The 22,502-nt window shown below is 34.2% G+C and overlaps 2 protein-coding genes, 1 long non-coding RNA gene and 1 pseudogene across 5 annotated transcripts; 1 reads left to right on the top strand and 3 right to left on the bottom strand.

Annotated features, from left to right (window-relative positions):
- Nucleotides 1-7,253: 7,253 nt before the first annotated feature.
- On the bottom strand, nt 7,254-8,692 carry LOC125193115 (annotated as a pseudogene).
- Nucleotides 8,693-12,500: 3,808 nt separating this feature from the next.
- Nucleotides 12,501-13,729, bottom strand: LOC125193449 (F-box/kelch-repeat protein At3g23880-like). The gene is made up of 2 exons (XM_048091238.1): nt 12,759-13,729; nt 12,501-12,664 (listed from the first exon to the last, which is right to left on the bottom strand). The coding sequence occupies exons 1-2, from the start codon at nt 13,663-13,665 to the stop codon at nt 12,588-12,590; spliced, it is 984 nt and encodes a 327-aa protein (XP_047947195.1). The 5' UTR covers nt 13,666-13,729; the 3' UTR covers nt 12,501-12,587.
- Nucleotides 13,730-15,162: 1,433 nt separating this feature from the next.
- Nucleotides 15,163-17,666, bottom strand: LOC125192543 (ubiquitin-conjugating enzyme E2 32). 2 transcript variants are annotated; one of them, XR_007171425.1, is made up of 6 exons: nt 17,418-17,666; nt 16,664-16,795; nt 16,469-16,553; nt 15,907-16,070; nt 15,378-15,834; nt 15,163-15,342 (listed from the first exon to the last, which is right to left on the bottom strand). XR_007171425.1 is itself a non-coding variant. In XM_048090151.1 (5 exons), exons 1-5 carry the CDS (start codon nt 17,526-17,528, stop codon nt 15,433-15,435), a joined length of 894 nt encoding a protein of 297 aa, XP_047946108.1. In that variant the 5' UTR covers nt 17,529-17,665; the 3' UTR covers nt 15,163-15,432. The 2 variants fall into 2 exon arrangements, 1 of the variants encoding a protein (XP_047946108.1); XM_048090151.1 differs by having other exon boundaries at nt 15,163-15,834; nt 17,418-17,665.
- Nucleotides 17,667-18,536: 870 nt separating this feature from the next.
- On the top strand, nt 18,537-20,327 carry LOC125191962. 2 transcript variants are annotated; one of them, XR_007171282.1, is made up of 3 exons: nt 18,537-18,693; nt 18,787-18,852; nt 19,683-20,327. It is a non-coding gene; the product is annotated as an uncharacterized LOC125191962 (long non-coding RNA). The 2 variants fall into 2 exon arrangements; XR_007171281.1 differs by having other exon boundaries at nt 18,537-18,702.
- Nucleotides 20,328-22,502: the final 2,175 nt, after the last annotated feature.

Genomic DNA, 22,502 nt, shown 5'->3' with positions numbered 1-22,502 from the left:
ATTCACACATGGATTTATGAATCGAGTTGGTATATTTATTTTCCAAAAATTATTGAATTAGTATTAATTTGAGCTTAAATGTTCAAATCGATGATTTTAACGTTTTTTTATTTTATATTATTGCAAACCTCAAATTGACTTGTATCGTGTAATAAACTTCAATGTACACATGTGCTGGTGGGTAGTTGCTCAAGTGCTTAGTTGTTTAATCTACTATATTAAGAGTATTTATTTATTGTATTCTTATTTTCAAAAATTGAATGCTTGTAAGAGTGGGAAAGTTGGAAAAGTTAGGTGGATTTAGTGGTGGGCTTGACTTGCATGGGGGTTGGAAATAGAATTATAAATTCACGAGTTAAATAAGGATTCCAAATTTAGGTAACTACTAAAATACCCTCGAGCTCATACTATTTTTTTTAATAAATTGGATTTATTATTTTCTTTATTTTTCTTATAAATTTAATCACACTAATTAAGTATAATGATGCAATGTGATGGGATAATGGAAAAGTCTAACTTAGTTGATAAAATATCTCTACTCTAAATTTTTAACTAATTAGTTGGGGATATGAATCATATCGTATGATGAATTGATGAGTATAAAAATTTTAACTAAAAATTATGATATGATTAAACTTTTAAAAAGAAATTCACAAACTCACTCAATTGGATACCCTAGGCTAATTGCAAGCATGTATATTTGCCAATTTTTTATGTCACATTTGATTTGTTTATTATACGTTGTGGACTCTTCTTCACTCAGTTCTAAAAAAAATATAGTCTTATGTGATTCTAATTGATGTTTTATTATATTTTGCTTTTTATTTGTTGAGGGTACAAAAGTCATTTTATCTTCTTGATTGGTGCACTCGTGTAAGTGGTTGTACACCAAAGTTGAAGGGCATATTTGTCTTAATTCAATCACTTTGGTTGGAAGGTAAGTTACAAAACCACAATGAATACAGTAAACCACTTAAAATTAATAATCTCACCACTATAATAATTTAATGCTTAATAAATTAAATAAATTAACAAGATCGTAAATTTTCAGAAATCTAATTAATTGTCTCATCAACACCACAAATTAATAATCTCATAAACTTAAATACTCATAAAAATTGCAATTCTATTTTTTCTAACATACTAATGTCTTGCGTGTTTGCTTTGTTAGAATTGTTTTTTCGACACATTTTAGACGGGAAGCCATTTATTTTTTGTATGTTTTTAAAATAATATTTCTATTTATATAAAGCTTCATCATATATAAAATCACATGTATAACCATTAACATATTAATGTACACCCACCAATCACTATCATTAAATGTTATGTTTATAAATATGACATAAAACTAAAATCCAAAAAATAGGTGCGGACTTATAAGTAGGCTGACATAATTGACCTTCAAACAGATATATTTGACATGGCCTCGCAAGGAATTGAATGCAATTGTCAATAGAAAAATATATGAACAAGAAAAAACCGAACGTAAAGTAAAATTTAAGATATAATTAACTTTATTAATTAAAGGATCGATGAAAACAAACTATCCCATGATCTCATCAGAGTAATGTTTTGTAAAGAGTGGCAAATTTCTAAGTAATTATCGAGTACTGAAAAAAAAGGAAAATTCTAATGGAGTTTTTTTTATTAAGAAATGAATGCAATTGTATACACAAATGGACTATATAGATCTCCGAATTTGACTCAAAGATAGAAAATTATTTTTATCTTCCACTTTTTCAGTATCAATAGTTATAAATTTGGTCAAGAATTGTAGTTTGAAACCATACGAGAATCATAGGAAAAAAGTTGCAAGTCGGAAAAGAAAACATACATAATTCAAAATTAAATACTCCAAATAGTGTTGCTAATACTTATAAATTTGACCAAACCATTTTATTTCATAGTGTACACATTTTACTTCTTGGTCAACTATGTAACAACATTGATTAGGCATATAAAGTCTACTCAGCTTTTACATTTTTCTTTTACATGACCGAGTTAGGAACTATTACTACTATATAAATTCAGCATTTATCAACAATGCCAGCCAAAAAAAAAATTCAATCAAATCTCTATTATTTATGGTTACGTCATTTATCTTTTTGATGCTACATTTTTCATTTATCTCTAATTTTAAATATTTATTTAAATGGTAGTAATATTTATAAAGTTAAAATTAATTGTTGAAAATTTAAAAATTATATAATTAAAATTCAAAATATTATATTATAAAAACAAAAATAGTGCGTGATTAAAATAATATTCTTCTTTTGTGTGATTCATCCGTTGATGCCTAATCAGCTCTTGTGAGCCACTTTTCATTAATATGCCATATACTTTTATCAATACTATAGTACGTTCTTTTTAAAATTTATCTGATTAAAATTCAGTTTTAGTTTTTCTGAAAAGGCATTTTGCATAAAGCTTCATTAGACATATTTAGCCAATTTATTGAGTTACTTTTAAAAAATAGGTCAAATTTGACCCATAGTGACTTCTGACCCGAATTTATGATAAATATACTTATCTTATTTATTTAATTTAACTTAGTAGTATAAATTTCGGTTAAACTCATGACATTGGTAATTTAAAAATATGAATTAAAATATTTTAATTCTATTTTAAATATTAATCATATCTAAAATTAATCGATATTCAAATAATATTAAATTGTTTTACGGAGTATCTAAATTTTTTAATCTCAAATTAAACATAATTGGTTATTAAATTAAACTAGACAGAAATAATAGGCCCGGACAACATGTTGCATCGCCTATTATAATTGGGCGATATTTATTTAATTTCTACATTTAGCATGTATGATTTGCCTTGTAAATTTGACATGCTCCTTTTTGCCTTGTAATCTCAATGATTTGCTCAGTAATAAAATATGTGTTGTACCTACAATAATGTAGGTACATTTATTTAACATCCTTAGGAAAATAATTACACCTGCAAGGTGTGATCATTAATTGTTTGCTATGCTGAAATTAGGAAAGTACACTTGGAAATTATAGTGCCTACCTCGCTAATAGTCATGAACTCAAGTCATATTAATTACATCAAATTTTATCAAATACACATTGTTTACTTAATCGAGTGCGTGAAAGATCCATTTGATTTATGTATATTTGTAAGAAAGTTTATTTGTATAGGGAGTATATAAAATAAAAATGAATAATAGTATAATTTTGGGCACAAATTAAAAAACATGTTTCTAAATGACCCAAAAAAAATCAAATCCTTGGGCAGTTATCTCATCCTTAGAAGTGTCTACAAATCAGCACGAAAAATAGTCACTTGATCCGCCAGTGAATACACTAAAGTCGATTTCCAAATACACTTTATTTTATCTAATTTTTCACTCACAGACATTTTCAACAGCAGATATTTAAACTGAGGTGAAGGTTACAATAATATCTGCATATGCCTTAAAACTCCATTATACTAAAGTCGATTATCAAACCTATAAAGTTAAAGTCGATTATCAAACCTATCACAAATTGAGAATAAGAACCTATATTGTCCAATCAAACCACTAAAAATAATAAGAAATACTATATTTTTTGAACAAGCTTTATTTAACACCCTAAACCGATTAAACTCCTAAAGTATACTACAAATCTAAGTTGCGGTCAAATTAGTGCATCTGTAGATTTATTATTAACTAATAGCAACATGCATAGGATTTTCCGATTGTGTAATTAATGTACCTAAGTCAATGTGCCTCCTTTGTAGAGGCCAACTTATATTAAAATCAGCTCACCTACTTGGATAGGCTATAATACTTTTTTTATTAATAGTCGATTTATTTATTTATAAATGTGTCGAAGATAGCTCGATTCTGAAGACGTCTCAAATTTAGTACAACTCACAAGACGTCCACTACACAAGGACTAATTATCTACTGGTCCATATGGATTATAGTTGATATAATTAATCAGTAGCTCTTAACTGATTATAATTACGAGAAAGTCAAATTATGGTCACAAATTAAATTACAAACAAAACGTATTGGAATTTGATCATAATGTGTGTGCTAAAATGATATATTCATAATTATAATATCATTATGAATGTTAAACGTTAGTCAACATATAGATGAGGCATTGTATGCTTTATTTTGATTTTAATCAAATATTAGATGCTAGTATATCTCAGGATTTATCGATAGCATCAAACTATGTTAAAATTTATACATCTGACTTAGGGAAAGATCATATTTCATCTGTGGATATCTATTTCCTTTATGACGCCTTTTAAAGGATTGTGTGATTCATTTCTAATACTCATGATATTAGAGCGGATCCAAGTCGGTGATGGATCTCTGTGGTCTGATGTTCATTTCGGCTCATATCGATGATAAATCTCTTGTCTCTTGTCTTGTCTACCTAGTGTGTGGAAATTCGATGTTCATTTTGGTCCACACATGACACATGCAAGGGCGTGTTAAAGCTTAACTTTGTTACAAATTAATTTGATAATGATTCTGACTCATGAATGATTGAAGCCTTTTAAGGGAATACTAACCCATTTCTAATAAACCAACCAAGATTACATACTCTTGAAATTTCATGTGTCATGTGTCATGAGTCATGGTTTTAAACTTTTAAATAATCGAATTCGAGAATAGGGTGTTAGATTTAGGAATTAGTTGTTGATTGATGTGTGAGCTTAATTTCTCTCCTTTCACAATTTTAACACTTACTTTTAAAATATTGCAATAAATAGACCATATTTTAGTTGGTGGTAAATTAACACCTTTAAAATATGTCATTAAGAGTTTTTGTATTAAAACGGGATCATAAATGGTTGATACATAGCCAATTTGTTGCTACATAGTCGGAGTATTTACGGTCAATAAAGGTTGATGTAAGATGCTTCATGGAGTATGATTGAGCTATGTATATATTAATGTGAAACCGAAAGGTGAAGGCCATATAAATTCCACTATTTTCCACTAAATAATCCCATAAGTTAAATGATCCTTAAATCCACTAAATAATCCCACAAGTTAAATGATCCTTTTAAGTAGTAACCTACTGAGTTGAAAATTTCAGATAACATGAGAGCATCTCCAATGCTAAATAGGCTAGTAATAGACCAGCCATTCTCTCTCTCTGTCATGTCAGCAGCACTAAAAATACACCTGTCACATCAGATTTAGGCTAGCCATAGGCCAGCCACAAAAAAATAATTCAAAAAATACTACATTTACGGAATTAAAATTACGATTAAATTACGGAATTAAATTTACGACACATATACGGGAAAATTAATTCATTTCATTCAAAAAAAAGTACAAAGATTTAAAAAAAATACATGATTTTTTTTTTAAAAAAAGGGCTTCCACACACGGGCCCCGCCACTCTCTACTCCTCGTCGCCGTCCTGCCGTCGCCGCCGCCGCTGCCGCCGCCACCCGTGGTATCTGAGCCCACGTCGGAACCCGCTAGCCGTGCCCTCGCGATTTCCAAATCAACCCGCATGCTCTCGAGCATCGAGTGAAGAAACATCTTCTCCGTGGGGTCAGTGGCGGTCCTCCAATCTTGGAAGACCTTGTACATCTGATCCCGCGTATGGTTACGCGAATGGAGAGTGTACTCGAGTGGGGCGGGTGGGAGGGCGGAGGACTGGACCTCATGGGGCGATAGGGGGGATCTCCCCTCGCAGCCCGTTGCGCCCACTTTTGTCCAACCGGGCGAGAGCGACCAGCAACTGAAAGAGGGGATGGAAACTCCTCAAGCATCCGGGGAGGTCGTGGGATCCGCCATGCAATGACAAAAGGTCATCGCCAGTGAACTGCGTCTCTCACCGGGTCGACGTGTGAGACGAAGCCGTCAAAATCAAGCGAGGGACGATATACCGTGTCCCTCCCTGCGACCCCTCGCATACCGTGCTGCATCCATCCCCGCCACATCATCCCCATCATCTCTCTCATAAGATTCGGCATACCCTCCCACCCCTGCCACACGCCCCGCCGCTCCCTCTTGGCCTCCTCGTCTCTCCCCGCTTCGTAAGCATCCCCCACGGCATACTTCCGACATACCCCCCCCCGGTTCCCCCGCATCCCCCCCCGGTGCACCGACCATCATCCCCATCAACCGCTCCCCAAGGGACGGGAACTCGGGGGCCCATCTCGCCCGCCCCATTCGGCCCCATCCAGATCCCACAGTACCGTGGGAGTTCGGGATCCACTCGTCGCCGGGATCGGGACTCGTTGTTGTGATCCATCGCTCGATGATGCTCTTGAACAAAAAGTTAGAGAGAGAGAAAACTCGTTAAAACAAGTGGTGCAAATGAAAATGAAACTAAAATCGCGTTTATATAGGTTTAAAAAAAAAAAGAAAAACAAAATTCGGCGCCGGCCGATCGGGCCGCCACAATGGCGGCCAGCCCACGCCGACCCGCTGGCCGATTTCCCGCTGGCCGCCTCCAATGGTTCGGCTAGCCGATCGGCCAGCGCCGCGAATCGGCTAGCCGGTCGCTAGCCGACCATTGGAGATGCTCTAATGACTAGCTTGAAATATTAGCTAGCAAACATTTATTAAAGTGGAAGATTTTCTATTTTTCTTTTTAAAAACAATGCATAACTTTGATCTTTGATAAAGATATCAAACTATAGTTAGCTAAGCAAGAATAGCATGAAACATTATTAGAATTCTTCTTCGTGTAGAAATCAGTAAATCACCTTTGTTAAGCAGCAAAATGTGTGTGATATAATATACTAGCAACAATATTATTTATACATGAATGTGTAAATAACATATGGATATATATGTACATAGAATTTCGTAATTGAAATTAGAGCAAACCACAGTATTCTACATCATACTATACATATTAATAACATGCTAATCCGACATACTAAAGAAGAATGATCAGCTTCATACCAAGATTACTGGTCTGAGAGAAGGCCATTTGCTTAAGCTTCCTTACAAGCCAACAAAATGAATGTGTAAATCACCCTTGTTAAGTTTGAACTTGAATGTGTAAAACGGATTTATACAGCAGCCCACCATGATTTGGCGAGTTATTTGAATCTCGTGAGAGATTATGCAGAGAGAAAAAATGAGAAGTTCGGTGATTGCAGAGATACAGAAGTGGAACGGTGGCATAGTCTCCATGGAAGGAGGCGAATCGTCACTCTCCATTGCAAATATCTAACTTTACTTGGGAATTCTCCTCTCAATTGTCAGTAAATCACCATTCTTGACCCTTTATTTAAGCAGCAAAATGTGTAGAATATACTAGCAAACAATATCTCCATCAATTATTGTGCATACATTACAATAATATACTACACATACAGAACCAAAAGATATAAAAGAGACTTCACAGAATACTGATGAGAGAATGCCATTTTGCTATATACCGTAGTAAATTACAATCACAACAACACGGAATTATAACGTTCCAGCAATGCAATCGCCTACCACAAACAACATCTACCACCATCATCCCACCGGTGAGACTAAACTTTCAAGATAAGCACCGACTCCAACGAGGTCACCCAACTCCCTAATCTCCGGATACCTAAACGAGCAATCCTCAGCATCAAATATCACAAATTTCAAACCACAAAGCAACAGGACCTGACCATCCTTAAGCACATACGATGCACTCTTATAAGTACTCTTCAAGAAATCATCAATATAGGGAATTGTAGCCACCTTCGTCCAATCCTCCCCTCCCTTGTCCATGATCCACACATCCGCGCTCTCCATATGGCAGCACAGCACGTGCAACGACCCCTCCCACGCTCCTCCCAACCTCGAGTAATAGCCACTCTTCACATAGCTCGGCATTTGCAGTATCCCATGCTCCTCCATCTCCAAATCAACGGACAAAATATCCCAACCGGATTCCAACTCATGACCTTGATTAGCAATCCAATGGAGCTTCCCATTAGCAAACGTAGCTGTACCATCCATCGACCAACGCCCCTTGAAATTCTCAATCCTCTTCCACTTATCATTCTTCAAGCTATAAACTTGCACCATCACCTCAGATAAATCCCTATTAGTATTGAAAAACCCTACCACTTTATAATCATCACTGGACTTATCATAACCTAAACCATAGGTAAAATAGTCATCAACGTTTATTTCCACGCCCAAATCTGGAAGCTTTTTGCAAATTCCCGTGGATGGGTTCCACAAAATCATTTCTTTTTTATCAATCAACAGGCAAACTAAGCCATTGCAAGAACCCACCACCCAAACTCGATCTCTCTCAGATAGGAGTGAGCAACTCAAATCGAATGCTTCGGGAACAGATTGGTGCAGTATGGAATTAACTGAACATTGCTTCATATTATTACCTCGATACTTCAAAATGAGTCTGCGGGTGGTGAGATTTCGAGCTGATTTTGTGAATTCGAGGTGGGCTGCGACGAATTGTGTGCTGGAAATTAGGGCTCGCCATGATTTGCAGACGCATTTGAATTTCAAGAGGGGTTTTACTGGTAGCCTCGTGAGAATGTCGATGATCACGTCGTTTGGGAGTTTGGGAATCACAATGGAGGGATCTTCCATGGCAAGATTTCAGTGTGTTTGATAAGATTGATTCTGCTCTGGATTCAATTTCAGAAAATTGAGTGGTAAGTAAATAAAGTGAAAGGATCATCCAGTTTTTGATTGGAGAACACTTTGAATTTTCAGTGACAGACGTGCGTAGACTTGGAACCTTTTGCCAGACGTGCGTAGACTTGGAACCTTTTGCCATATGGAGTAGTACTTTTCTCTCATTTTGGAAAAAGAATAAAGTCTATAGTTTCATTGGTTTTTGTTATAGATAATCTCAGTACTTTAATTTACGCCTCAACTATAAAGAAACGGAGGGAGTATAAAACTTAAGAATTTACGACCCCCTTCCCTCCTCCTTCAGCTTATGCACCCACTATGTGCACCACGAAGAATGCCCATCATATATTTACCTGAAATTTACGACTCATCCATGAAGACAGCCCCATGTGCATTAGCTTTTAACAACTTCTTCAACAGGAGAGCTATTATAGCTATAGTCCCATAGTCCAAAGACCATTTTTGTAGTTCACTCTTTCATCTATATAAGCGTGGATAACTATTTTCTTCACGAGGCCTTTTAAGGGATTGTGTGACTATTTCTAATAGTCATGATATTAGAGCGGATCCAAGTCAATGATGGATCTCTTTGTTTATTGCACGAGAGAAAGTCCATTCCGGCTCACATCGATGATAAATCTCTTATCTCTTGTCTTGTGTACCTAACGTGTATAAGTTTGATGTTCATTTCGGCCCATACATGACATGATATATGCAAGGGTGTGTTAAAATCTCTTAACTTTGTTACGCATCAATTTGATTCTGACTCAAGCCTTTTAAGGGAATGACCGACTCATTTCTAATAAACCAAACCATGATTGTGTACTCTTGAATTTTCATGTGGCATATGTCATGGTTTTAAACTTTTAAATAATTGAATTCGAGAATAGGGGAGTGTTAGATTTCGGAATTAGTTGTTGATTGATGTGTGTGCTTAATTTCTCTCTCTTCACAATTTTAACACTACTTTTAAAATATTGCAATAAATAGACCATATTTTAGTTGGTTGTAAATTAACACCTTCAAAATATGTCATTAAGGGCTCGTTCGCTTCATCACAATTGTCTAATGCAGAAACAATTGTTGACTTATTTGTATCTGGATGGGCCCACAAACCTCACAAACCTGTAAGCAAAACCGTGTGTTTAGTGATACCTAATTGTCCTACACGAAACATGGGTTCACAGGTCATGAAGACTTATTTGTCCCTATTCTTTATCCTAAATACATGTACTACCCTTCCCACTCAATTACGCGCTACTTTGGAAAAAACGAATTATTTGAATTCCCCTCCCGTTGGTTTGCGGCAAAGAAAGTCTATAAGAAGACATCGTTTCTCCCTCATCATTCATCCTATACACATTATATCTTCCATCTTAGTTGACACCACACACTGTGTTTTGCAGCATTTGGTGCTTGAGTTCTTTGTGAGTTCTTTGGTTGTGTTGTTGAGGATGTCACAGTCCGGGGTTGTTGTGGGGTCCGGAGCCAGTGGAGCCGGCAGTGCTGCAGGTTTGTTTTACACATCTCTTTTGGCTTTTATGGGCATTTATTATAGTTTGAAAAACAATGCACAACTTTGAATCTTTGATAAAGATCTCAAACTATAGTTAGCTAAGCAATAATAGGATGAAACATTCTTAGAATTCTTCTTCGTGTAGAAATCAGTAAATCACCCTTGTTAAGTTCTTGAACTTTAACAAGCAGCAAAATGTGTGTGATATAGTAATATACTAGCAACAATATATTCAACACAATTGGGCAGACCATAGAAATAGAAATCTGAATGCACAAAATCAAGAAAGAAGCACATGAATGTGTAAATAATACTATATGGATATATATGTATACCATACTATCATAAAAAAAAGAGTGGTGCTAAATGGCCACATTATGGCTGGCCATAATCAGATTTTACAATCAAATTTAATGCACTTAGAAAGTATCAAAATATTTATACTATTTTACCCTTCGCCTTAAATCATTCTGAAACATTTACTTAGCTTTCTATATACACTCCATATTAATTATTCTTCTCTTAGTTTCTCAGATTTTATCATTTTAGTCGTAGTATTTGTCCTTTAAGGTGACTTAATTTACATAAGGCAGTGGAAACCGAATAATGAAATCGTAAGGCATTTCCAATTAAAAGTAATATCACTAATATATTTAATTGAAAATGAATACTATTTGCTTACTTTTTATTAATTTTTTAATTTATTATTTTTTATTTTGATGGAAAATTGATATTCCACTTTAATCTTATAAGTTTGTAATTTAGTCTGTATTTTAGTTCGTAATAGTAAATTTCATTCAATTGTTATTCAATTTAATTAAATAATTGGAAGTTTTAGTTTATCTTAATTTCGACGGAATGATTGCAAAGTTAAATTTAATATTAAATTCAATTGTTTAATCTTAAATTCAGTTTAGTAATTGAAAATATAATTTGATTTTATATTTAATTGAGCAATTTTTTATATTTAATTGAGCAATTTGGTATTTCATTAGGTGAAATATCCAATCTATCTCAAATTCGACTAATGATTCTATTGATCTTAAATTCAATTGTAAATTTGGGATTTCATTTAGTCTTAACATGCATTATTTTTAAAATTTATTAATAAAATACAATGACGCAGTACATCATAATATCATAATATAATAAATAAATACATATAATACTAATATACTACTATACATAATATCTTATGATATCAAACTGAACTATCATAATCCAAGTTCCTGTGTTTTGATATTAATATTTATATTTATCTATGATTAAGTTAAACTCATTTAGTAATTGAATTACTTATTGATCATAAAATTGCACTATTTTTATATTATTTATTGTTTAATTTTATTTTTATGTATCGCTGTATATGTATTTATGTTTTAATTGTTTTAATTTGATGTACTTTTATTTATTTATTCATAATGTGAATTTAGTTTTGAATTTACATTCAATATTCTTAATATTAAAATTTAATTTTTAAACCATGTGTGTTTAACAATAATTATAATAAGTTAATTTGTGGTGTATGCTGTAGCTTTAAGTTATACCTCGTGTTTAGAATCAATACTAAATATTAATCGACATCCCATATATGAGTTGAAATTTTTTTAAATTCTGTCGATTAACAACATTATAGTATTTATAATACAGTTTAAACATGTTATACCTTAATATAGTAAATAATACTCACCCCACCCCCAGAAATTACTCCATCCGTCTCATAATATGGTTATATGATATGACACGAGAATTAAAATAAAATTTGTAAAGTAAGAGAGAAGAGAATGGTAGTTTAATAGTGTTAGTGAACAGTGAGACCCATTATTGTTAGTATTTTAATAGTGATATAATTTGTAAATAACTTGATGTATATGGATAATAAATAGAGATAACTTTCCATAAATGGAAATGTCCATATTTTTATGGGACGGATTAAAATAAAATTAGTCTATTTTTAAAGAACATTTCAAAATGGTAAATACGGAGTATGATCTATTTTTAATGGACGGAGGGAATAATTAGTATGACTATCCTACTTTACAAAACTATATTCATATAACATATAGGAGTAACATACTAATATATCTATTTAATAATATTCAAAATATAAAATTATAATAATCATATGATATTTTATAAACTAATAAGATTTTGAAGGTGTGATATAATTTAATAATAATAATAGTAGTACGTAGTAGTAGTAATTAACGTTGTTAATACCACTATTATTATTATTAACATTATTATTTGATGCAAAATATAGAGTTTTTAAAGGAAAGGGCTATCCTGTAAAATACTTATGCACTAACAACTAGGTTTAGTTTTTTTTAATATTTTAATAGTGTTTAGTATTATTATACCCTTATGTGGATGGTCATAATGTGGCTGCATAGCATTATCCTTAAAAAAATTAGAGCAAATTCTACATCATACTACATGTTAATATCATGCTAATCCGACATACTAAAGAAGAATCATAAACTAATGATCAGCTTCATAAACTTTCCAGATAAGCACTGACTCGAAGGAGTTCACCCGAGTCCCTAACCTCCGGATACCTAAACGAGCAATCCTCTGCATCAAATATCACAGAAGTCGAACCACAAAGCAACAGGACCTGACCATCCTTAAGCACATACGATGCACTCTTACAAGTATTCTTCAAGAGATCATTAATATAGGGAATTGTAGCCACCTTCGTCCAATCCCCTCCTCCCACGTCCATGATCCACACATCCGCACTCTCCATATGGCTGCACAGCACGTGCAACGACCCCTCCCACGCTCCTCCCAACCTCGAGTAATAGCCTCTCTTCACATAGCTCGGCATTTGCAGTATCTCATACTCCTCCGTCTCCAAATCAACGGACAAAATATCCAAACAGGGTTTCAACTCATAACCTTGATAAGCAATCCAATATAGCTTCCCATTAGCAAATGTCGCTGTACCATCCAACGACCAACGCCCCTTAAAATTCTCGATCCTCTTCCACTTATCATTCTTCAAACTATAAACTTGCATCATCACCTCAGACAAATCCCTATTGCCATTGAAAAACCCCACCACTTTATAATCATCACTCGATTTATCATAACCTAAGCCATAAGTATAATTGTGACCAACGTTTATTTCCACGCCGAAATCTGGCAGTTTTTTGCAAATTCCCGTGGATGGGTTCCACAAAATCATTTCTTTTTTGTCTATCAACAGGAAAACTAAACCATTGCAAGAACCCACCACCCAAAATTGATGTCTCTCAGATAGGAGTGAGCAGCTCAAATCGAATGCTTCGGGAACAGATTGGTGCAGTATGGAATTAACTGAACATTGCTTCATAGTATTACCTCGATACTTCAAAATGAGTCTGTGGGTAGTGAGATTTCGAGCTGATTTTGTGAATTCGAGGTGGGCTGCGACGATTTGTGTGCTGGAAATTAGGGCTCGCCATGATTTGCAGACGCGTTTGAATTTCAAGAGGGGTTTTACTGGTAGCCTCGTGAGAATTTCGATGATCACATCGTTTGGGAGATGGGGAATCACAATGGAGGGATCTTCCATGGCAAGATATCAGTGTTTGATGAGATTGATTTTGCTCTGGATTCAATTTCAGAAAATGTGGCAAGTAAATACAGTGTGAGAGATTCCGGAACGAGAGAATTCGGAATAAGGGATCAATTCCGCTGACCTTTCGAAATGAAGGATTAATTTCGCTGGCCTTTCGTAATTTGGGATCGTGGCATACGTATTTTTCAGAATAAGGAATTTCTAATTTTTTCTCTTTTTTCTATTCTATTTTAATATTATTTCCCTCCAATCATTTATCAATGACCTAAATCACCCATCTCAAATATTTTACTCCTAATTTCTACAAAATCACCGACCTTAATCACCCCCCTCTCCGTCCACTCCATCTCCCTTATCACGTCCTCATCTGGCAGTTGACGGCCCAGATGGTGTAGGTGTAGGTGGCGGCGCCGAGGTGGGTGGTGTTATAAGCAAAAGTAGTATTTTGAGCAACTACTTACTCCAATTGCTGAGCACCGTAATAATCAAAGTTTGGAAGAAAGCTAAAGGAAAGGAATATGCACTTGACTGGAAAGTTTTCTGATGTCCTCTATTAAAGTTACATAAACTAATTTATAGAAACATACTGGGAAACTACCAACTACTACTAAACAAGAGAACTACCCACTAATATGCATAATTGACAGAAACTACTTCAAACATAATCCTTCAAATATGATGGTGTGCGAGTGGAGCGGTTGGAGCGATGAGTGGTAGTCTGGTTTTGGGTGGTTACATCAGTCGTGGGTGGAGTTGTATCAGGTGGCGTCGGCAGGGGAGCCGCGGCGGTCGAGGGCGGAGGGGGAGGGGATGGAGATGGGGAGGGTGAAGAGGATGAGAAAGGTGATCCAGCCAAGGATTCGTTTCCAGCTGAAGCATTTATTTTGCTGGCCGTGTTTGTACATGGCAGGAAACTGTGTCGGTGATTTTGTAGAAATTAGGAGTAAAATATTTGAGAGGGGTGATTTAGGCAATTGATAAATGATTGGAGGAAAATAATATTAAAATAGAATAGAAAAAATTGGAAAAAATTAGAAATCCCTTATTCTGAAAATTACGCATGCCACGATTCCAAATTATAAAAGGCCAGCGAAATTAATCCCTCATTTCGAAAGGTCAGCGGAATTGATCCCTTATTCCGAATTCTCTCGCAACGGGGAGAAGGGTGTTTTAGTTGATTTAAGTCGACATTTCAGTAATAGACGTGTGTAGACTTGGAACCTTTTTCCAAATACTTTTCTGAGTTTCTCTCGTTTTGAAAAAAGATTAAAGTCTAGAGTTTCATTTGATTTTTGTTATAGATATTCACATTAGCTTAATTTACATTTTATTATATATAATTATAGTATTACATTTACATTTTATTTCAAGCAAATCACAAGTACTTTTCTAAGTTGTCTTCAAATAGTCATAATTAATCAAAATACGTAACTAATTATTGTAGGGTGAAGATCTGTGTTAAGCAATCAGAACAAGACGCAACACTAGGCATATGGAGAAAACCCACTTTAAATCAAATGAGATTGTTCAACTTCTACAAATAGTTTATAAACTATACAAATGCACACTAAATTAAGATTGAAGCACTCGTAGTTGAATCAGAGCTACAAATGTTCTCATCTATAAAACTAAGAATTTACGATCCCTTCCCTCCTCTTTCAGCTTATGCACCAAGCCACCCTTCCCTCCTCTTTCAGCTTATGCACCAAGCCACCAACTATGTGCACCACGAAGAATGTCCATCATATATTTACCTGGAATTTACGACTCATCCATGAAGACGGCCCCATGTCCATAAGCTTTCAAGAACTTCTTCAACAGGAGAGCTATTATAGCTATAGTAAGCCCGAAAGCAGCCAGTGTGAACAGACGGTCGTCTGCTGGTTTATGAACCCTATTTTCCGGCTTATGCAACACTTGCTCACTAGTTGTGGGCACGGTAGGAACTGGCCTTGAAGACTGGGCAACATTTTCCTCAGAAGGAGTTTCATTGGGTTCTTCAACGATTCCATTCTCTTCAGATGGGTGGGAAGGGGCTTCTGTAGTTTCCTCAACAATGTCTTGGGGAATCTGCTGAATTTCTTTGCTGTCTATTTGTTGTGCTTCAGAATTCACGTTGCTCTGTGGCAGCGATTGGGCTTTGCTCAGCATATATTCATGAATCTGAGGTACGTAGCATTGAGTTAGAGATGTATGATGGAACAAATATAACAACATGGATTAGGGCAAGTATACCTCATCAATCAGCTTTTGTCGTTCTGGAGACCCGAATCTAGGAGCTGACTCGCGAGATTTAGTTGCAAGAGCTCGCCTCTCTTCCTTTGGGTAATCTAAGGATCCCAAGGCCCCATTTGGGCTGGTAGGCATAAACGCAATAAGTGCTACCAATGCAGTACGAACTGCAAGAGATTCAAACAGAAGTTCCATATATATAATCAATAGTCAATATAGACGGTGAATATCTGCAAATTGATAAATTTACCATCATGAAAGATAGTACTATGTCTTTATGCGTCAAATATATGAAGTTGTAACTCACAACAAAAGTCCCAAAAAAATATCACATATTTCACAAATAGATAAATGCTCCATGAACTAAATAATTTGAATTTGACTAGTTTACACAATTGTGCATTCAAATATCCTGGTTCAAATCTGATAGCACAACATAAACTTGCTAAGCTACAGTCAGAAGATGCTTTCAAATTTCAATAACTGGGCTTCACTACCTGGCTACATAAATTCATGCACAAGCTGAAGTTCTAAACTACCACCAAAAATCTTAATCATGACATACCACTCCAGGATGGTTGCCAGTGCTCAGGGTGATGATTTGAAATGCTCAAGCATATCTTGGTCTGAGTTTCGAATCGACCATTTGGCTGGAAAAGAAATTAAAAGATGTCAGACAATATACATAAAGAAGTTGTTCCCTGCAGCAGAAGATTATTAGCTTCAAGTGTGCTGCTTGAGCATATGATCGATCCAATACCGTCAACAACATAAACGAAGGTGGCTTAAAAGGGTACTCGGAAGGCAACTGAATTCTTCCGTGATATATTCCTCCCTCAAACTCCGAGTCTCTTGGCCCCCTAATAGCAAATTGCCATTCAAATATATTCTCCTGGCAAAAAAAAAAAACATGGGGGATTACTTCAAAAGTTGGAACAACAAAATAGCCAAGCAACCAAGTTTTGAACACAGCATCATGAACTATTGATTAGAAGAAGTATTCATAACGCCATCAAAAGAGACTTATAATTTACCAAATCACTTGTTCCTGACCTAAAACAATGTATACTTCATTTATCAAATTAAGTTATATTCGCAGCGAGGAATCATCAATAGGTAAAAGGAAATTGATGAATGAATTCACATCGAAGTCTAATAAATATCTCTAAGCCGTAAAAACGTATTGGAAAATTCACCGATAAATTTTACTCCATAAATTATCCATTGGATAATTCTTATACAGAATTCATCAATGCGACACATTCAGAATCGCAATACATTGTAATTCTCAGAGAGAAATTAGCTGGAGATGACATCGGAAATTCACGGGGGATCATTGAATCGAATAGTATTATTTTTTCGATGGATATTTTCCTAACAAAAATTAAAAGCGAAGTAAATAAAACAAAATAGTCATCTCCACGAAAAGAATCTAGCTGGATACATGATGTAAATTTTCAACGAATCAAATATGAAATGAACACAATAAATCCTCAATAGGGGGAATTCAATACCTCGAGTGGAAGGCTGACGAAATCTTCAGAAGGATTTGATTGCATTTCCTTCACCTCCTGCAAAATCCTCTTCACCGCGGGATTCTTCCGGTTATACTTATCTTCCGCCATCTATCTCCAACGGCAGATCGCACCTATCACGAATGAAGAGACGACGAATTTCTGCAAATATGTTCGGGAGTGTGTGTGTTTGGTGTGATGAGATAAAAAACTGGAACACCTTACAACAGATGACGCGTGACGTCGATTCAGCATTTCGTACGTGTTGGATATTTATTGGGTGTTTACTGCATTTTCTACGGTGCGGTTCATTGCGGTTTGAACTGAAGTCGCTCATTTATTTATCCATGTTGACTTCAACGACTCAATGGCACTACATGAAGATTGTAGTTGAGTGACGCTCAGTTAATTAAGATCATCTCCTTGGTTAATTAAGATCATCTCCTTGGTTAACTAAAAAAGGTTATAAAAATAATTACTTAATATTTATCTTTTTTTGTGAATTAAGGGTAAATTACTTAATTTTATTGATAAAAATAAAATACTTTTTCAAATTCCTTTTTATTGAGTAGTGCATGACCTTAGATCATTGGTAATCATCGGCGGATCTAGGTGGGATCGGGCGGGATCGGCCGACCTCACCGCAAGCCGCGGAGAATCGCCGCGAGACGCCCTCCATCGACTGCCGACCCCATAGTCTCCGCACATTCAACCCCATCCTCAACACCCATCCGATAACGGCATGCTTCTTGCAGAGAACTGGAGTTTAATTTCCTATTAATTTTCTATTAGTTGGGCTTTATAAACTGGACCGTCTTATTTTATTACTGATCAAGTTATAGCTAACTCGTTTTTCACCTTGTATTTAAAAGAAATTCCAACATTAATTCAAGGGGATCCTCTTCTAATGCTTTCAGCATAATAATCCCAAAATGAGACTGAATCTAAACCCTTAGATCTTGAGATGAAAGACTGAGATTCAATATAAAAATTATCAACAACCATAAACAAAGATTTCAACAAAAGAGTACAATGGTCAATTCACGTTAAACTGCTAGGGATTTAATTTTTGTTCTCACCGTATTCAAACTTCTTCACCCACCACAGCAAATTCCTCTCTTGCCGATCAAAACAAACAATTCATTTCTGTCCATCTCCTACTTTGAAAAGGCTGCAAATTTCTCCATCTTCTCTAACGAAAAAGCTCCAAATCACTCCATCTTCTCCGGTGAAAAGTTCGACGCAGGGCAGATTTAGAGATTTGGAAAAATCGACGGTATTGATTGTATGTTTTAAATTTAATCTTCGAAATTTGTTTTGAACTTGATAAAATCTCAAGAAAAACGAAAGTAATACATTAATTATGCAGAAAATGACTTCGATATGAGTTCAAGGAATTCAATCGGAAGTGATTCTGCAGAGGATGCATCGAAAGGTATTTTTCAGTTTTAGTTTATGATTTCTAATCTCAACAAAGAATTCGGGTTTAGTTTTTGATAATATATGTTTAAAAGGCTTCAATACGTGTTTTGTTGTTAAGTTTGTAAAACTACGTAAATGGAATCTTTAATTATTAACAAGCTTATAAGGAAGATGAATCTTAAATTTCTATGTTGACTTTTGTTGGATTGATTTCTAATTCAACTATTACGAGGAAGATGAATCTTCAATTTCAGAAAGCTTGAACTTCTGTTGATATTAGTTTGTCAAATTATAAGTTGATAACTAATTACACACAATGCACCTTTATCATATTATTTATAAGTTTGCTATATCTACAAAATGTTGTGTTAGCCATATATTGAGAATGTCTTACATATATATGGATAATGTGTTAGTTATATGTTGATAACTAATTACATACTGTAGTTTTTGTTTGCTACACTTTATCATATCTAGATCAAATGTTAATATTGTGTTACATAAATGTTGATAATGTGTTAGCTATAGGTTGATATTTGTGAATTCAACAGTCGGTTAGAATCATTGTGGTACTTGATATAAGTTTCTTGAGAAACTAATTATCATGGTTTGCGTTTACCAAATTTGTTACCAATTACACACGGTGCAACTTTTGTTTTCTATATCTAATACAACATTGATATTGAGTTAGCTAAATGTTGATGATGTGTTAACTATATGTTGATGATGTCTTATATATATGTTGATATTTGTGAATTCAACAACCTGCTAGAATGATTGTAGTACTTTACATAAGTTTGTTTCTAAATTAATTATCATGGTTTATGTTTACCAAAAATACAGCTACATGAAAAAGATCTAGACCACAGGAAGATGAAGATAACTTAGACAACAATGAGAACTTAAGGTCTTCTGCTGAAAAAATTAAAAAAGCAAAAGCAATAAAATAGAAATATGAAGATAAAAAAAAAGGAAAATGAAGCTGAAGGAGATTCTTTGGAAAAGGGAACAGAAACAGAAAATGAAGAAACACACAAGGAAAATAGAGTTGTTGATGATTCTTCACAAGAAACCGAAAATCCAAAAGGCGGAGAGAAGACAGTAAAAAAGAGGAGAAGGCAGGAAAACAAAAGTCGAAGAAAGAAAAGCCGAAGAAGGATAAAGACGATGAGGAGACAAAAATATTGAAAATAAAGAGGACAACAAAATACTTTGTCAATATGTTGGAACGTTTAATTGATAAGCAGAAGACTGCTGCAAAATTGAAGTGAAAGCAGTTATTGTAACTAGGGAAAAACAGTAGGAGATTTGGAGGATTATATGTTAGCTTAACTTCTTCTATAACTATGCCGCCATTGAATATTTTGTATGTAGAAATACTAATGGCATTACCTATATCATTTTGGACATGTTACGCGTATGTACCTTTTGTTAGTATTAAGAAGTATCGGAACTCATCTATAAAATATTAAGAAGTGCATGATTTGATATTGTTTCAATGTTGTGTTGATATTATTTTGTTAGTCACAACTATATTGAAAATGTGTGAAAATGTGTATAGGCCAATTATTGAGAATTCCAAATAGTTATGTTGAGAAATTATAGACGATTTATTGAGAATTCCAAATAGTTATGTTGAGAAATTATACACGGTTTATTGAGAATTCCAAATATGTATGTTTGAGAATTTATACACCATTTATTGAAAATTCCAAATAGTTATGTTGAGAATTTATACACCATTTGTTGAGAATTCCAGTTTGTGTAGTTGAGAATTTATAAAGTTGTATTGATGTTCATTCGTTTACAGATAATTGAAAATGTAAGCAACACGAAATGTTTTGAACAAACTTTATAGTATTGAGAATTCGAAATAGTTATGTTGAGAAATTATAGACGATTTATTGAGAATTATAAATAGTTATGTTGAGAAATTATACACGATTTATTGAGAATTCCAAATATGTATGTTGAGAATTTATACACCATTTATTGAGAATTCCAAATAGTTCTGTTGAGAATTTATAAAGTTGTATTGATGTTCATTCGTTTACAGATAATTGAAAACGTAAGCAACACGAAATGTTTTGAACAAACTCAATAGTATATGGAAAATAAAATGAGTTAACATTCAAAACATAAGTTTGAGATTATTATTCTTTCATACCAACATGGAATTAAGAATGTTAAGGAATATCCAAACAAGGAATTATGTATGCCAATAAACAGAAACCACAGTGGTAGGAACAACTAATTTATTTCTTTTTTTACTCTTCGCTTTGCCGCAGTTCCTTAAATCATGATTAACCATTTTATGGCATTTTCCACATTGTCTAGGAGGTTTAACTGCCGCCTTCTTCGCCGCCTCCATCTTAGAAGGAAACTTGGATCCAGATCCTTTACACTTCACCACATTTGACGGATGAGCATGTATAACATCAGGCCTCACAACGCCATACAATTCCTCAAACCTCTTCTTTTTCTCCAACATGGACATCGTAGAAGAACCATCACCAAAAAGCTGATTTCCAACATCATCAATGTCGTCCTCCACTCTTTGTACTAATTTGTATATTGTTGCGCAGTTTGTTGATGGCATTACGCTTGTCATCGAAAAAGAAATCTATAGATAATAATAAAAAATATATCAACATAGTATAAGCATAATATCAACATAGTACACCAATAATATCAACAGTCATATAAAGAAAAGAAAAATATCAACTCAATAAGCAAACACTAAATTATAATACCTGACACTGGAAAGTTGAGCTCGAAGAACCAACTAAATCATGTCACAAAATCAGATTACAAAAATTAATAAAAAAACACTTTTATCATGCAATCAGATTCAACTAAAAAATATTTTTATAATACAATCAGGATACAACTTCAACCAAACATGTTACAAAATTAATAAACAACACTTCAGTCATTGAATTAGATTCTACTAAAATGTTAAATGATATTTAAACATAGTAAAAACATAACATCATTAAATTACATTGCAATTTTCAATACATAACATATACTATAAGATTTTGGAAACAAAATATTCATGATTTAAAGAGTGAATTTTGAAGATGCGATCGAATCTAGCATAGAGAATATAGGAGAAGAGAAATTTTAGGAAAGAAAATATGAGTGAGATTTGGAGTATAGTCATGTACGATAATTTTGATGGACTAAAATACCCTTTTCAAATTAATTTAAATAATTAAAGGAGGAATAAAAGATTAAATCTAAGCTAATCTAGTCCTTAGATTAGAAGGATGGAGGAATACGATTAACTCTTATTTTGGGATTAGTAATTAGTTAGCATATGATGATGCAACACCCCAATTTTTATTTGTTCTTTAAGACATCGTTTGTTCTTTTAAACCCAAGCTCTTTATACGTTTGAGGGACTTGATTTACGACCAATGGAAAAGATGCGAATGGAAACAGATATGCGACATAGACGCTAGAAAATAGATTTGCTTTTTGGGCCAAACAATTATTGTTTCCTAGCCCAATTGTTTATACGAATTGAAGTCATTTGATAAATCAAAATAAATTCTTTGCAGCCCAAACTTAACTCAAAATTCCTCCACTCTCAAAACCCACGGTCCACACTACTTCACTATATCTCCATCACCACAAAAATCTCAACCGCCATCTAAA

The sequence above is a fragment of the Salvia hispanica genome, chromosome 6 (assembly GCF_023119035.1).
Source record: "Salvia hispanica cultivar TCC Black 2014 chromosome 6, UniMelb_Shisp_WGS_1.0, whole genome shotgun sequence".
Lineage (NCBI taxonomy): Eukaryota > Viridiplantae > Streptophyta > Magnoliopsida > Lamiales > Lamiaceae > Salvia > Salvia hispanica.
The sequence above is the reverse complement of the archived record's forward strand: the minus strand, read 5'-3'. Positions and strand labels throughout refer to the sequence as shown.

What these genes read in the sequence shown, in the direction of transcription:
- LOC125193449 (XM_048091238.1), bottom strand. Translation starts at nt 13,665, where the DNA reads ATGGAAGATCCCTCCATTGTGATTCCCCATCTCCCAAACGATGTGATC. An exon ending in TGATCTCTTGAAGAATACTT is followed by an intron (nt 12,665 to 12,758) that starts GTAAGAGTGCAT and finishes TTGCTCGTTTAG; the next exon opens with GTATCCGGAGGTTAGGGACT.
- LOC125192543 (XM_048090151.1), bottom strand. Translation starts at nt 17,528, where the DNA reads ATGGCGGAAGATAAGTATAACCGGAAGAATCCCGCGGTGAAGAGGATT. An exon ending in TCGTCAGCCTTCCACTCGAG is followed by an intron (nt 16,796 to 17,417) that starts GTATTGAATTCC and finishes TTTTTTTGCCAG; the next exon opens with GAGAATATATTTGAATGGCA. An exon ending in CTGGCAACCATCCTGGAGTG is followed by an intron (nt 16,071 to 16,468) that starts GTATGTCATGAT and finishes AATCTCTTGCAG; the next exon opens with TTCGTACTGCATTGGTAGCA.